The sequence below is a fragment of the Pseudopodoces humilis genome, chromosome 11 (assembly GCF_049639895.1).
Source record: "Pseudopodoces humilis isolate 2021_Gansu_Grassland_sample_001 chromosome 11, ASM4963989v1, whole genome shotgun sequence".
NCBI lineage: Eukaryota > Metazoa > Chordata > Aves > Passeriformes > Paridae > Pseudopodoces > Pseudopodoces humilis.
This window is the reverse complement of record NC_142210.1, coordinates 8763171-8780371: the sequence shown is the minus strand read 5'-3', so window position 1 is coordinate 8780371 and position 17201 is coordinate 8763171. Positions and strand designations below refer to the sequence as shown.

General features: G+C 38.9%; 1 protein-coding gene across 9 annotated transcripts in view; it reads left to right on the top strand.

Moving 5' to 3' along the window:
- Positions 1-17201, top strand: part of DOCK10 (dedicator of cytokinesis 10) — a 140453-nt gene that overhangs the window by 59696 nt on the left and 63556 nt on the right. For all 9 annotated transcript variants that reach the window (XM_088060798.1, XM_088060796.1, XM_088060792.1 and 6 more), the window contains exons 4-8: positions 6911-6993; positions 10756-10828; positions 11139-11273; positions 11538-11672; positions 16024-16207. In XM_088060798.1, the coding sequence (XP_087916924.1) occupies positions 6911-6993; positions 10756-10828; positions 11139-11273; positions 11538-11672; positions 16024-16207 (610 nt within the window). The remainder of the gene's footprint in view (positions 1-6910; positions 6994-10755; positions 10829-11138; positions 11274-11537; positions 11673-16023; positions 16208-17201) is intronic.

The following is a 17201-nucleotide window of genomic DNA, read 5'->3' as shown; positions in this document are numbered from 1 at the left end:
CTGGTTGCACTGTTCAAAGGAATTTACTTTAGATGGCCCCCTGAACATTCCCATCTTTCATTATAGATGTGCAATATAGCTCATTTGCATTAACAAAATAGGTTTATGAAACCAAATTTTTGGCCATCTTCTAGAAGGAGTTTAATTCCGAGCACTTATAATTAGCACATAATGTGATAGTTCTTGGCCTTTCTTTCCACAGATTGTGATTTTTCACACCCCGCTCCTGGTCTGAAAAAATATTTCATATGCACTATTATCGCAAGAGGAAACTGTGGAGGAAAAGTCGGTCACAGACAAACACGGGGATTAGAAATCATGAAGTCCAAAATTAGGCAGAAATGTAGCTGTTGAATTGTATGCAATGTAACATTTTACAGGCTGGCCCAATTTCTTTTCAGCAGGTCTAAAAAGAGCAATAATAATTTATTGCTAGCTCAGATTCCCTGAACTTTGCCATCTTTGTTAATCTGGCAGCAGTGTTAAAGGATAACATAGCTTCTGGAGTTATCTACCTTCCCAGAAGCTTCACTGCCCTTTCAGCAATTTGGGGTCTGCTTTTTATTTTAAGGTTCCACAAGTTGCAAGGCCAGCACTGTGCTCATGGCCTTACAGAGAAAGTGGTGGGTCTAAAAACAGTGCACAGTGCCTGGGAATCATTACAGCTGAGTACGCCAAGGGGATGCTAATGGCAACCTGGTAAAACACATATTGAGTACATCTATTAGCTTTCTCTGCAGTACCAGTGAATCAAGGGGAGGGGGAGAGAGGAGCAGAGCAGTGGAAAAAAACAGTACTACAGGACTAAACTTGTGCATGGAAGAGTAGCAGGGTAAAGACCCTGCTTAAAGTAGTAGAGCATATGTTCCAATTTGCCATAAAGCCAAAAACTAGATATATATGTATATATATATAGAGAGAGAGTAAATTAAACTCCGTGGAGAGGATGGTATCTAGTCCAAAATTAGGCAAAACTGAGCACAGGGTTCTGTGAAGACCTGAAATTGTAGTCCCTTGCAGCAATTGCAGAGTTGTGCACTGCCCTGGCAGCAGCCTGTTGTGTTCTCATCAGGTGTTCAGCACTTTGGGATAGATGTACAGGGGTGGAGCTGGTGGCCTTCTCTTCTCTCTTAGAATTGTGGAAAAGCCGTCACTTCACTCACTGAAGGAGTCTTTCTTCAAATATTGCATGATATTGTGAACAGTGAGGATGTCCACCTGGTGTACACTTAACTGGCTGTTGGTCACCTGGGCTTGTGGCAGCCCAGGATCAAACACTAATTCCTGATGAGACTCTGGGGAATGTACAGCTCCATATGCTGAAGCCGTTTTGGTATCAGCTGTTTGACTGCTCCCTATCTCAGTACTTCAGCAAGTCGAGACAAAGGCATCGAGCAAGTTGGTGAGCTGCAAAAGAAGGGTCTGCTCTTGGAGGAGAAACTCATTTCCTCCATATGGTGCAGTGTGGGGACATGGTATTGAAATTGTTTCAAGACCTCAGATCCATGATCTCTTGTCTCATTCTTCTGGGTGCTTGGTGGTGTTCAGATGGTCTTGTCTACAAGACGAGGGCATTTGTAAAGGGCTGTCAGAAGTCTGTGATAATGCCTTAACATCCTGTCTGTTTCTTCCTGGCTGTGTGTTACCTAAGTATTAACTATATTTTAAAGTTAGTACTTTGTGAATTGATTATTCCTATACCTGTGGTTGTATTAGGATATTTTCCTTGTGGATTTTTCCACCTTAACTTTTCTTAGGCAGAACCAACCTGAGGAACTAAATCAGGTTTGAAGAAAAGAGAAGTTTCCAGAAACTTTTAAAGTCAAAATAAAATTATCTTCAGTGGTTTGTTGTTTTAAGTATTCCTGACTTCCTTATTCATGCTGTTTCCTTCCAAATTCTGAATTTTCTCACTCCTTCCAGAGTCTGCTGTACCTCTTCTGCCTTTTTGCCAATCAGCATTGTCCTCATGGTCCATAATTGTGGTGAAAAGAAACATTCACTTCACTAGAAACAAAATAAAATTCTTCCTTTTAGACAATAAAAACCTTCCTAATATCACCTTCCCTAAGTCTGTATCCTGCATATGCAGATCAAATGGGAATTCTTGGGATTTTCCCCACATTTCATTTGGAAATACAAGGGGATAGTGCACTTTGCTATTCAGAGTTACATTTAGTTTGAGGAACTTTAACTGCCTAATTGCAATATATTTAATCCCATATTGGTTTGCATCTGGTCAGTATTTTCAGGAAGAATGCAGGCATGAGCTCACAAATACTTGCTGTTTGTGTGTGTGTATCCATAGGAATAAAATTCTAGGTATATGTAAAAAATAATGTAGAAAGTAAATAAATATTAATTGTCAACTCACCTTTAACAAATGAGTTTAAGTCAGGTGATCCTTCAAAAAAAGCAAGATTCTTCTTGGGTAAGTTTTTGGGAAACATGTTTGCAGAGGGGATGTCCCCATGAATGAGGAGGTATGGGAGCTGTGCAGGGGTAGAGGAGTAATTTTCCTGGGTGAAAACCAAATCAAAATGAAATAACAGTGTAGAAATATTGCAATTTCATTCAGTGAATGACGTGGTTAATTTTGTCTATAATATTACAGCGTTCATTCACGTGGGTGTCTCTAAACTTTCCTGTCAAGGTTTTGTAGGTATACAAGAGGGAGTTGTCACTTGCAGAAAGCTTTGCAAGATGCTTGCCACTCATCTGAGGGAGTTTTTATTTGAGATTTTGCAGGGTGGGTCTACAGGATCTGTAAGTAATTATGAAACATGAGTTACATTAATCACAGTGTATAAAAGCCACAGCCTCCTGTATAACTTCTGAAAGCGGTGGTGTGCCCATAGTGTTGATTTCTGAGGCTTTTTGATTTGCAGGCTAATCTGCATTGTTCTTACCTCTTTCAAAATCAGACTAAAATGGGAACTCCTGTTGACAATGACACCCAGAAAGTTATGTTGTTTCTCATAACAGTGTAAATTTCCCCATCTTCAAAATCTAAGTTTTTTCAGTGCTTGAAAGAGCTGTAGTGTCAGGGCTAGACACAGATTATTAAAGGATAGTGAATCTTCTGGTAGCTCAGATGATAAATACTTGCTAAAATGTTTGATACTTTAATAGTGTGATTCGATGTTTTGGCTGTTACTTGCCTGTGTCACTGGACTCTACGTGTGAGCTGTTATTTTAGGAATAGTTTTGAGAGCCCCAAGATGAAGGTCCAGGTTGGCAGCAGACACCGGTGATGCTGCAGTGCTCATTGTGGGCAGGCCTGGGTGGAGGGCTGGATTTCACCCAGGGTGATCACAGCACCTTCCACCTCCCTGAGCCCAGCACGCTTCCTTCCTTGGGCTGCTGCAGCCGAGAGGGGAGGCTCTGTGAGCAGGGCCCTGCACGTCGTGGGCAGAGCACACAGCCACCTCTGCGGCTTCCTCTCCAGCACTGTGGCCACATCCAGCTCTGGAACATCTTTGCTTTCTGTTTCCAAGCTCCTGTGTATGCTTGCCCTGCCCTGTTCCACCTCAGGAGCAGCCACTCTGCCAGGGTTTCTCTGTCAGTGCAGTTCCTCTGCAAGGAGCCCACTTGTTCCACTAATTACTTTAATTATACATGCATCTCTGTTTCTGAAGACCACATACTAGTGCTCTCTTAGAGAGGATAGAAGCAGGGAAGTTGTTTGTTTCCTTTGTGTTTTCCTCATTTCCCCCTTTTTTCTGTTTTTTTTTGTTTTGTTTGTTTGTTTTTGTGGGGTTTTGTTTGTTTGGGGTTTTTTTGTTGGCTAGTTGGTTGGTTGTTTTGTTTTTCTTTCCCTCCAAAAGGTTCCTTTCCATTTCTGGGTAAATCTTAAGTGTCTTTTTCACAGTGATAGCCATCATGCTGTCATCACCAGAACCAGAGATAAGTTACACGGGGAAAAAGTCTGCAGGATTATCTGTCCCTGTAAGGAAAACTTAGGCCATCTGGACAAAAACAAAAAAGAAAAAGAAAAAACCAAAGGAAAGACCTTAGTTTGATAGGGCCCCTGGGAATGGGCTGTGCTGCCTGCCTGGTTAACAGAACAGTAAAAAGTTCATGCAAACATGTGCCAACCCTCCCACATCCCAAAACTTCCATTTCTCTGTCTGTATTTTTCCTCCCCCACAGTTCACTTGAGCTCAACATCCCCTGTATTGGTGCCTCTGTTCTTTGCCAGGAACAGGAGTATCCAGCTCTAGCCTCCTTGTGAAATCTCTGCCTCTAGAAAGGTTTTCCCTGCTCCTCAAATCAGGTTTGCAGCTACTGTTCCTCATTGCTGAAACTCAGTTTCCTATTTAAAGAAATCATTCTAAGTCAGTACGATTAGCAGAAGAATTTAATTTTCAGTTGGGATATTCTGAAGAGAAAATCTGTACCCCTTTTTTGGTGTTACTTTTTAAGTTAGCTCCAGTTTCCCCACAGAAGCTAGTCCAATAACAGCAGTAGCTGTTGCACTGGGTTGGCTTGTCTTTTGTGAATTTACTGAGTGATACTTGAATGTGCTGCTTTGTCCCCTTTGATTTGTATTTTGATTAGCTTTTTCTTGGAGGAGCACAATAAACCTTTATAGTTACAAGCTAAAATACTGTGGCCTGCTCTATATGTTATTCACAACTGCTTTTTTGAACACACCAGCCTATAATGTTTGCAATAAAAGCCTGCATTGAGAGGTCTCTGTGGGCTTTAATTGCATCTGTTAAATAAAATACTTAGTAATGAAAGTACCACAGTGGCAAAGTGGTCCTTTCTGTAGAAGGTTCACTTGGTTTACACTTTCCGAGGAGAAGGGGAGTGATGTGTGAATTAGAGGTTCTGGGCTCACAATGCTCTGTGAGCTTTTCATTGGCTTAGGTAGAACAGAGAATATGTTATTCTTGTGTAAGAATTCTTATAGCCTAGGTGACTGTCACGCACATTTAACACAAATGCAACAGTGACCAGGTTGTTTTATGAAGAATCATAAAACAGAAAGCTTGGTGTGAAGTGGTTTTTTTTTTATTATCTCTTCATTCAGAGGCTGAGTGCAAGCAATGCTGGAGAGATTTTCAGGCTTTGAACCTGACCCTGGCAAGTGCAGAGAGAGTCAGTAATAATGCTGTAATATTATCCTCATTCTTGGAGAATATGTGATTATATTGTCTGATGGTCACACTTTATTCTGCATCCTGTAAAATAATGAGGTTTTGTGTCAGATGAGAAGGTAAATACTGGATCCACAGGGAATGTGTTTACTGCCTTTGGTTGTGCTGTGCTGCCAGTGAGAGAAATGCCTATAAATGTGCACCCACTTCCTTGCCACCTTTTCCACACTCTAAACCAAATAAAGCTGTCACAGAAGACTGAATACGAAGAAGATGACTTCCTAAAATAATTTGTGGCTACATACTCTGCATATTTTGCACAAGATTTAAAAAAAGAGATCTATTAAGCCAGTGCTGGGTAATTTAGACAGCCCATCTAAGGTTTGCTCCAGCAGCCTGATAATCTACTCTCTGTCCCTCTGAGGCAGAGACCCCTGTGCAAGCAGTGACTCCCATGGGTACTTTGAAGAAGCTGGGAATTAAGAGAGGGAATAATTCCAGTTGAAACAGTCAACCTTTTATACTAATTTATAATTTTCCTTTTTTTCTCTTCTACTTTCTCTGCACATTTTTTTTGTATTTAGACACCTTTGATCTATCTGTTATTCCATTTTGTTTGACTCCTGGAGTCTTATGCCTTTCTGTGAGACTCTTTACTCTTCCCACCTCAGATTCCTTTCAATCCTGCTGCTTTTCTCTACTGAAGCTCTCCACCCTTTTCCTTCCTGATGTGCCTCCTTTTCCCTACGGTGTTGGGCAGCAGCTTCTGCTGTTGGGTTCTGGGCTTGACCCCTCTCTTTCTTCCTTTCCATCTCAGCTGGGCTGGCACAAATTTCCAGGTGGAGCATGGGAAGAAAGTAATACAATAATGGGGTAAAATCTTCAGCATAGTGCAAGTATCAGTTTGCAGTTTACACTCTGTATGAACAATCCCTGGAAATTCTGACAGTGTATCGTTTTTCTTGTAGATGCACACCTCAGCAATAACTGCACATATTTCATGCATCTTGTTGTTTGTTGCCTTTCAGAATGTCATGTGTTTAACTGCATTGATAAAAGTTCTGCATCAAATAAACTTCACAGATATTCTGGTGTGTTTGACAGCACAGCCAAGCCCCTCTGTATAGATCAGGTTTGGCTTCCTTATTTAAGGGAGATTGATGTACTAGGAACAATTTCCAAAGGCAAATGCAAAACAAGCAAGAAATTTTTTAGAGAGCAAAATCTACATGATGACATGACTGAGCAAATTAGGTGTGGAAGGGAAAATGAGACTGATGAAAAATTATGGTCCTATTAATACGTTCCTGAATGTTACTAAGAGGTTAAAGATCAATCCTTAAGGGTAGATAAAAAGTAGAGAGCTTGTGCTGCAATAAGGGGCAGTAAAATAGTAAGTCAAATGTATTTACAGTGGAAGGCTTAGGTAATGAAACAGGATGCAAACAAAAAATGTGTAATCAATGTCCATGGAGGAAGTCAGGCTTAAACTAGATCAAGTCTTTTGAGGCAGTAACTATGTAATTTAATGATGCTTCCTAGAAAGCAGATGAGAATCAGTAAAGCATGTTAAATTGCTATCATCTCCCTCCTCCATCTTGTGTGATTCAGTGCATTTGATTTTAAAGGGAAATTGTGCTTCAAAAGGTGGAAACATATGAGTCTGGATTTCCTTTATGAGCTGCTCTAAAAGGGAAGAATATGTTCTCTAGCACATGGACTGCCTCAGAACTTTATCAGTTCTCTAGCCGAGCCTAAACCCTTGTAGTAATTCTATTGTTGTTGTTTGCATTTCTTCTATTTAGGCTTGTAAATACTACAGTTCCCACTGGCATGTTGTGAACTACAAATATGAATCCTATTCAGAAGACTTTCGACACCTACCACAGTAAGAACTTACATGTGTTCCTTTTTTAATTTTTTTCCCCTTTAGGCTTGTGTTATTTGCTAAGCTTTGTCCATATTTGCACTTTCCTTTGTCTTCTACGCTGTGCTTGTTTTACTGTATTTTTAGTGCCTTGCATTTTTAAAAAGGGGAAGCAAAGGTCCTTCAGAAAAGTTCAAGACTCTGCAGAATTCCCTGGTATCAACAAACTCCATTAGTGCTGATTCAAATCCTTACAAGCTTATTTGCGTTTTCAAAGCACAGTTGATACAGGAGAGGTGGCTTTTCATTTTCCTTAATAATGCATAAATGTCACTCACCTTTCACTGGGATTCATTCTCCTTTTAGTTGCCCTGTGGAGCAGAGAGTAGGATTTCAGTGCTTTATAGCTGCATTGTTCAGAACTGGGTGCACTGGTGGTGCAAGGCTGCAGAGGTGTGCTGGTGTCAGGGTAAGGGGCATCCCTCCTGTGCTTGGAGGCACATGAATGTGAAAATCACTGTAAAAGTGCTGGGAGGAGCAGGAACAAGTTCCTTGACTTGAGCGGAAAGAAATTGAGAATCTGGTGCTCATTCCTACATGCATGAGTTTCTACCCATACTCTTGTTTCTGGAAGGTTTGTGTCCTGCCCCTGAGGAAGGTTTTAGAGAGTAGTTGCCAAAATCACCAAGTGCCAGGATGAGCTCTGTTACTGCCTCCTTTCCTGGAGTTTGAGTCATTAAATTTACAATACAGGATGAAAAAGGTTTTTACCTGCATATAAGACAGGAATTAATGACTTCTCCAAGCATGGGTTGGATGGAAACTAGTTCTAACTTCATTGTTTTAGGAACTGATAAAACTCATAAAGCTGGATCTTATGGCCTAGATAGATGCTGTGTTCAGAGGGTTTTGCTCTGCAAACCTTCCTTTAGATCTGCATTTGTGCTTGTAGGTTGGCATTTTTATGAACAGCATACGTGGTAGTACATAAAGCCATTAAGAGCACTTTTGCTAATTAGAGATTATAAACACACCCTTACTTAAGTACCCAGCCTGCTGATTGGTTCAGAAAATTACTGCATTTAGTGCTCAAGAAAAAGGTTGTAGTACAGCAGTTTTCCATTTAACCTTAAATGTCTTCACTCTTATGAAATATGCATTGGACAGATGTGGGTTCATTGCTGTGCAGAAAAGTACATTTTAGCTGATTACATACATCCTCTTCTGCAAAGGATATTTTAGTGTGGTGCTTAATGGGATTTGCTTTCATGGGTTCATGCACCAAGGGTACCAAGGTGTCTTGCATATTACTTTTTCCTCCTTCCTAATGCATACATTGTACTGAGGATTATACTGGCCTGAGATCTTGTGTCTTGTATCCCTCAGGGAAGGTTTGGGTGCCACACTTGTTGATATTTCAGACAAAAAGTCATAGCAGGAGTTGCTTGCATTTTGTTTGCTGGAAGCTGCCATGGCTTTTGAGCTTAACATACCTTTAACAGATCTGGTTTGAGATCCACCTCATTTCATATTGTTTCCAGCCTCTTCAACCTTCATTTGCATGTGCATGTTACAAAGTTTGGTGGTTTAGACTTATTCTTCTCAAAAAAAATAGAGGCTTGATATGTCCTGCTTATTATACTGTATCTCACTGTTGATAGCTCTGGATGCCTACTTTTTACTGGTTTTTGTTTGATTTGAAGAAACCCGCTGTCATACTTTCAGAAATCTGAACATGTTCTTGTATCAATCCCTTTATAGGAAGTCATTGTGTTGGCGAACAATGGATGAGTGTTAAGTGTTTAGCTTTACATGGTGGCAAGCCATATCATTTACAATACCAGATCTAACTGTGGCTAAAGTAGTTCCATTCACTGAGGGTGTGCTGAAATTCCCTGTGGGCATTTCCATATAGAAACAAGCATATTGGGGCTCAGCTTTCAGCAGCACCGAAGGACTTCATGCTTGGGTGTGCTTGAGGCCGTGCTGTGCTGGGTGACACAGTGGTACAACACCTCAGGTAATGGCTGCAGGGTGTAGCAGAGGTTTGTGTGTTACTCTTTCTGAATGCTGGCCCTTTCTGATTGGAAAGCAGTTGCTGTGTGATGCTGAGCACCCAGGGCAGGCAGTGAGTACTCCACATGTCCACTGCAGTACTGCTGTGGCACCAGGGCAGAGCACAGCGCCATGTGCATGACAGGATCAAAATATTTAGCAATATTTTGCTTTGGCTTTTCTCTGAGTGTGTTCCTCCTTGGAGGTTTCTCTCAGCTCTTTCTAACCCCTTAAATTCCTCTCTGTGAGCTCTCACTACCTCTTTTACACCATGTTTTATGCTTTGTGCTGGTGTGTTCTTGCTTCTTGAGCAAGTGGATGGGTGGGAAAAGATTAAGTGTGTACTGTGCTGACTGTCTGGGAACAGAAAGAGTCATTAGCAAAATTTTTTGCTACTGTTTATAGGAAACCTGGAACACTTGGTAGATATTTCAGGTATAGTGCCTCTTTTTATAAAAGGTGGGATTTGGCTTGAGATTTTTAGATTGGAGTCCTTTCAGGTGGGAATGTTTGTGTAAGAATCTTTAACAGCTGCCTTCAGTTGCATTGGAAAATCTACAATGATTTTCCGTCACAAATATTCTGACTATTAAAGCTCTACAGATGTCAAAAATGCCAGTACATTGTCAGTGTTCCTTTTATTCAAAGCATTGATCAGTTGTTCACTGTACATAAACTGCAAAACTGGAAGAAACCAAAGAGGGAATGAAACACTCTTGTGTTCTCTGTGCACTTGTGGTGGCATGGGCACATCATGGGAACATTGGTTTTGAAATGGGGAAAACAAAGAGGAGATAGGCATTGCTCATTACTCTGATCTTCCTTATCTGTAATTTATGAATAAAAAAATAAAAAAGGTCAAAGTTATCTCTTTTTAATTTTTTTTTATTCTGGAAAAGTCAATCTTCCTAATAAATAATAGCTTTTAGCATGAAAAGTTTTTTAGGTTTTAATATCATTACTAAAGGTTTTCAAGATGAGATTTGTAATCTTTAGGAATTTGAAAACAGTATTGAAATTTTTCAGGGCACTGAAAAGCCTATTTTTTCCCATTTAAAAATACCCTTGAATTTTTATTGTGTGTATTTGGCTATTACTTACTGTTTAATTCTGCAGCATGAGAAGTACTCTGGACCTAAGTACAGTTATTTATGTGCTTAAAATTAAGCAAATGCTTAAGTGCTTTGCTTTTTCATATTCAGTTCTGGGTTTGAGTATACAGCATAAAGCACTTAAATGGCATCACATCAAAAAGACATCTGTGTATTTTCAAAAATTGCTTGAAGGCTGTACTCATCATATTGAATAGAAAAAAAAAATCTTTAACTCATGAAGTGATGTAGAAGCTTTAAGATGGAAGTTTTAATGTTCTTGGTTAATAAATCTGTTGAAGAGCTCTTTCCTTTGACAGCCTTGAATGGGATATCTCTTTGGAAATTGTTTTGGGTTTGTTGCCCATGGTGGTGGAAGAGCAGTGAAGAGACCAAGAATTGGTATTTTATCATTTGTATAGAACTGTTACAGCTTCAGAGTCTTGGGGGGAAAAATAGATACATGTGGCTTAGGAAAAAAAGTATTTTAAAAGTCTAGTGATTTTAAAGGAGACAATAGGATGACAGCAAAAGATGTACTGACATTGCCATGGGGGCTCAGGATGGTTCCCTCCCTGAAACAGCAGGTACATTTGTTTTTAATAAATAAATAAATACATTTTTTCCCCCCTCCCAGAAGTGAATGTAGACCAGAGAAACTGCCATCACATTCCTTTGAAATCGATCATGAAGATGTGGATAAAGATGAAGTATGTATTCTGGTTTGGTTTGGTTTTTTTCTACTGGGGAAGTTATTTTTTTTTTGCTTAAATATCAAATAAAGAATGATAATGGAGGGTCATTATCTCCTATAAAATATTTTATATTTTAAATAGCTCTGAAATTAGTGGAACAGCTTTGTCACATGTCATCCCATGCATGGGAGGGCCATTAATAATGTCTTATTTTAAAAGGAATGAAAGGGTGATTATTTGTTATCAAGCAGATATTCACACATTACAGTTTTTGTATTGGAATTCAGAAAACAAGTCTGCAGTTTCAACCTTGTCTTCCATATAGGACACAACATCCCACTCATCTTCTAAAGGTGGTGGTGGTGGAGGAGGAGGAGGATTAGCAGCAGGAGTTTACAAGTCTGGATGGCTTTATAAAGGGAATTTCAACAGCACTGTAAACAATAGCATTACTGTTCGGGTAAGGAAACAACATTATTCTTTCTTTATTCCATTTGGATTTATCTTCCCCACAGAGGCACACTTTTTTCCATTGTCACTTAGCTGTTTACATCTCAGGTTTGATTACATTGCTTTAAACAATAATAAATATTTAATTTGTCTGTAAAATAGTGATTGAAATGCAGTCAGGAGTTACCTGTTATTTAAACCCTGTGAATAAAGTATCAGTGAAAATAATTTGCAGTACAACAATTTTCATGCTTCTTCTTTCCCACTGCTCCAGTCATTCAAAAAGCGCTATTTCCAGCTGACACAGTTATCGGATAACTCATATATTATGAATTTTTATAAAGATGAAAAAATATCAAAGGAGCCAAAGGGATGTATTTTTTTGGATTCTTGTACGGGAGTTGTACAGGTAAGTTCCATTTATTTCATTGTAGTATTTTGGGTGTAGGATGCATTTAAAAAGGCTAGTGGAAGAACACGTTCATTAACAGAATAATGGCCTCGTTAACACTTCCAGGAATTGAAAGTACCAATGGTTTTGCTCTTTAATTTGGTGCAGATGGTCAGACTGACAAATTACAAAAAACCACAGCTGAATTATGGTATCAGACCGTGCACACACTCTTTGTCCATGGCAAACATGACAAAAAAATGTTGTGAAATATTTAGGAGGGATTTCACTGAAATTATTTTCTGAGATGTCAGATTTTACCTCATGCTTACTAAGAGAAGGCTTGCTTGTGGGGTAAAGAAATTCAGGTTACAAAGCATTGCCTGTTGGGAAGGTGTGAAATTAATCTTGTATCCTGAGCCTCCTTGAAGGTCATCACTTCTGGAGATGATAGAGTCTTAATGGCATCAGGTAGGACAGAACCTTACTGGTTGTTTGCCAGAAGTTTCTAAACCAACCTTTTTTTCCTATTGTTACCCTTAGACTGTGTGTTTAGCTTTTTTCTCCCATCCAATCCTTTCCTCTAATTCTAATAATATATTTCTCTTTTTTCTTTTGTTTCATTCTAAAAAAGATGTTACCTTGAATGGTATGTGACTATTGACTGATCTAGCCCGATGTGTCACTGAATAAGAAAATGCTTTTTATTTAATCTATGCTTTACTACTTAACCAGTAAAGATTGGTAACAGGGCTGATTTGAGGGCTGCTTTGAGCCTTTCAGGTAACTCAAGGGAACACCCCTGATAAACAAGAACTTTTTGTGGTTGTGATGTCCCTCCTTTACCTCTAAACCCCTTTGGTGCAAGAAAAATTATCAGTTCCCAGTGATTCACCCTGGGAACAAGTATTTGCTGTCAGTCCCCAGCTCTGTGGACAATGGCCATTATCCCTGTTCAGAAGGACATTTCTTTTTCCAAAAGGGGGTAGAAGAGGATGGAGTTAAGCATGTAGGATAGTGATGCTTGCCAGTGTCAATCCATTGCCTTGAGAGACCCTCACAGGTAGCTTGGAAGAGGAGATTCTTGTGAGAAATCCTGGTTAGAAATTGCTGTTTGCTCCTGCCTGCTGGCAGAAGGGACTTTCTCTCAAGCTGTGTCTCAGCCAGAGCTCCAGTCCAGCCCTGCAGAATGTATATTATGTACACATTTAATGCTACCTCAGAGGGTGCCCTTTCTGCTGTGCTGTTTCTCATGGCACTCCAGGATAGCAGAAGTGTCTTGACTGCAAGATTTCTGCCCTTTTTTGACTAACTTCCAACAAAAAAAAAAACTTAAAGAAAACTTTGAAATCCTCCTCCTGAAGCTTTGACAGCTGCTTTTTATATCTACAGTGTTCCTCCAGATTATCCCACACTGGTGGGTTCTCCTCATGCCTGCCCCAGATACAAGTTGCTGTGGTAGTTTTTGATTGACATTTAGTATGGGACTCACAAATTTGAGCTATCTTCACCAGCAAGAAGTTAGAATCTTAGCCAGGGGTGTACTGGGATGAATACCATCAGTTATCAAAGTCTGTGAGGGACTTGGAATCATCAACAAAACCTGGCTTAGAGTTGCCATAAACAGGGAGACCAGAGAATGTGGAGAAACAGTTGGACAAAACTGAATTTTTAGTGAAAAAATGTGATGTGTACATTGTGATTTAATGAGTTTTAATACTGCTATAAAATATTTAAGTCTCTATTAATGACTTTGAGCTCCTGTTTGATTGAGATAGAATATCAGAATTGTAGTAAATATCCCAGAGAAATCATCTCCAGATAAAATACAAAATGCTTCCAAAACAATTCAGTTAGTTTGGAAGAATGACCCTGCAGGCATTAGACTTAGCCTGATGTTTCATTTATAGCTCATTCATAGTCTCTTTATTCAATTTTGTATTATTTCTTTCTGGAAGAAATTTTTGGACTTGAAATTAAGTGTTGAAGATTAGGAGTCAAGGTCCATATACCATATGGAAGGGATTTTATAGAGGAGCAAACTGAGAAATGGTACTTTGGTTTGGGTTTTTTTTCCTGTTAACTGATCAGGAAGGTAAAATAGTTGGCCTTACATTTAAAACAAAGACTTTGCTGTAGATCTCATCTGCTTGCCAGAAGTCTGAAGTGCAGATGGAAAAGTGGATATTGAAGTTTTCCTGCCCTGCATGATGTTTTTAAGGTTCAACATGCAAAATATATTGCTGCATTAGATAATGTCTGATAGTCTTTCAGTACCTGATTTAAAGATCTTGGCCATGTCTATAAGGGGAAGTCCATAATATAGACAATAAATGTACTCATCTTGTGCTTCAGTATCTGATTTAGAGAACTTGGCCATGTCATTAGGGGAAATATATAAAATAGAAAATACATTAATTTTAAATGCTTTTGTTCTTATCTGAAGTAAAATTGAAACATAGCATTCTTCTTTACAGATTTTGCATAAAGTGATGTACATAATCCACTTTACAAATAATCTGGCTTGAAAAGTTTTAAGTGGCCACTACCTAAGATTCTTGGCATAGTTTTGTTCAACTTCTAGCTCTTGGTCAAGCCCATATATAATTTTATATATATGCAACAGGTTTTAGTGAAGTTAGAGTCTTTTTTTTACATTAATTTAAATGTATGATTGGAGGAAAGGAAATTGGTACAAAATCCAAGCCTATTCTTACTCTGCATTTAATGAACTAAAATTTATAACCCTGAAAGAATATTCACCTCCATAAAGTACTTGAGAGGAAAATTATTTCCTATCAAGAAAATTTCCAGTAGCAGAACTAAAAAATGGCACACATATACACACAGACAGTCCCAAGTCAGTTTGAAAAGCCAAGATTTGTCTGACCCCACTGACCCAAGTAGTTCCAGAGGAAGGAGTTCAGTCTTAAGTGATTCCTGATCTGGGTCATGACATGTAATATAAGAGCTGGAGCAAGTGATTAGCAACAGATTGGGTAGGAATCTTCTAAATCATCTCTGCTGCTGGAAAAAAATGTTCATGGAACTTGCTTCTCAGTGTCCTGGGTTTTCATCCTCCTCTGCTAATCAGTATCAGATTTTGCCTCTGCTCCTCTTAAATAAAAGTAACACTATCTTCTCACCATCTGGCTTGGAAACCTCTTAATAACTTGTTCACATAGAACTGTGCAGAAAAATGCTTACTGTATGTGGAATTACAGGAGACCACTGTGATGTTACTTGAGACTGTTAAGGAAGAAGAAATGGAATGAAATAACCAGTTATGGGGTGGATGATTTTTTTTTTTTATTTTCATTTGTCAGCATCACTCCAAGGTTAAATCTATCAACAAAATGATGGGAATCTTCTGGAATATTGAAATCAAAATGGTGGCACTGATGTCCACCATCAGTCATTTTTAAAAGTTCAGTGACACAGTAGGGGATAGAATGCATTACTGTTCTCTCAGGTATAAGTAAGGGGAGAGAAAATTGATGCAACTGCTTCCTTAAGACTAAGAGATATGTGCCTCGCTAATTGGGTAAATTTGAGAAATGAAGCACATTATGTTAGATACCATCACTTTGCTTGATTTTACTGAGGTGTTTCAGTAGCTAAGAACCTGTTAATTCTTATGGCAGAAATTGATAGACTTATCATCTCCTGCAAGTAAAATCTGGTGACAGAGAACAGCTCTCAGAACTTAATCTATTCCCAGTACACTGGGCATTTGTTCTTATTTTGTGCTTGAAATGGATAGCATTGTAATGACTGACCAGCACTGTACCTCACCTTTGCCTTTTGGGAAAAATTGTTGAAATCCCCTAAGTGGTTTTTAAAATCCTTCTAAGACAAAAGTAGATGTGGGAAGTACCCATTGCAATAGGTCCTTACTGTGCAGGAATTTGTCCTGTTGCAATCTTCTGGAAAGTCCTGTTCCCACTCTCCCCCAAATATTTATATGACTTAGCAATACTTTGATTTATCTTTTCGGGTGTAAGTGTAAGAGGCTGGTTTTTTAGAGCTGTGCTCTCCAGACCATTCCAACTCATGCAGCAGTGCTGCACTTTGTGGCCAGAAGTCTTTTATTGTTCCACATGGGAGGTATTCCCTTCTGAACTATTGTCCAGCTTAGATTTTTGTGGCTAAATTTAGGACATATGTTTGGCCACAGAAGGTCTTAAATGCACAAATTGACAGAAATTTGTGTGACTATCACACTATTTGAATTTTCTTTGACGCCACTGAAGTTTGCTTAAATGTAATTTTTAAAGACTTTTATACAAGTCCGTCTTATGGATGTGTTTTTCAGTAACTTTTTGTATTACTTCTAGTGTTTATTTTTATTTTCCTTTTGTTCCAACAGAATAACAGGCTTAGGAAACATGCCTTTGAGTTGAAAATGAATGACCTCACATACTTTGTGCTGGCAGCTGAAAATGAGCAGGATATGGATGACTGGATTTTTACTCTCAACAAAATCCTGCAAATAAATCCAGAGGGAACTGTTCAGGAGAGGAAGAGTGCAGATCTCACTGATCTGAGACTTGGTAAGACTGAAAAATCTCTTGTATTGCTGGGGATTTTTTAAAAAAGTGAAAAAAGTGGAACCTTCATATCAGTATTTAATCATTTTAACTGCCTGAGTCTGTAATGGGTTTTGTAGCTATTGATTTCTGAGGAAGCAGAAATCTTCCAGCCTTGGCAATCCCTGAGCAATGTCAGCTAACTCCCCTCAGATCGCTTTCAGGGGAGGGGAGGTAGAGCTGTTCTCACAAAGTCAGCAGGAGCAACGTGGCTCCACTTTGCATATGCAGCTCTTTTTTAAATTTAGTTCTGTCAATGATCTCGTTGGTGCTTTGTGTTTTACTGTCCTGGAACTTTGAAGGTTTAAAAAAGTTTTGTGCTGGAGAGTGGTTTGATCAGTTCTTTTTCCAACATTTTGCTTTCTTTAAAATTTCTGGTGCTAATAATTTTTTTAAAAAAACAACCAAAAAAGAAAACCCAACAAACCAGCTGTGGTATATGGCTCTTTCTCTGAAAGCTTATTGACTTCTTGCTTTTTTGAGCTTGCTCTTACTGTGGAAGAAAGAATTGGATTCTCTACTATACTGCAGTCTTCATGTGGCAGTAGCTCATTCCTCCACATAATAAATCCACACACAGTTTGGATGAACTCCTGCTGAAATTCTAAGGCTGAAAACACTTGAAACCTTAAGACAGATGTAAAATGCATGTGCTCTAAGCTGAGTCAAAGCTTTGAATCCATATGCATCTGAATCTTAGGGATGTTCAGAGCTAATTGAACTCTTTACCCTGATGTTTATAAGTTCTAATTTTGGAAGGACAGGATAGTCTTCATACAGACAAAGATGTTTTTAGAACTTGCAGGCACAAGAGACTTGCATTACAGAATCAGAGGAGTACTTTTGAAGATCCCACCCATAAGGGATATTAATGAAACAGGAAGAAATACGTGCATAAAAGGTCAAAAACACAGGCTAACACAAAACAGAAGTCTCTATTGGTAAAAAAGCTGATAAC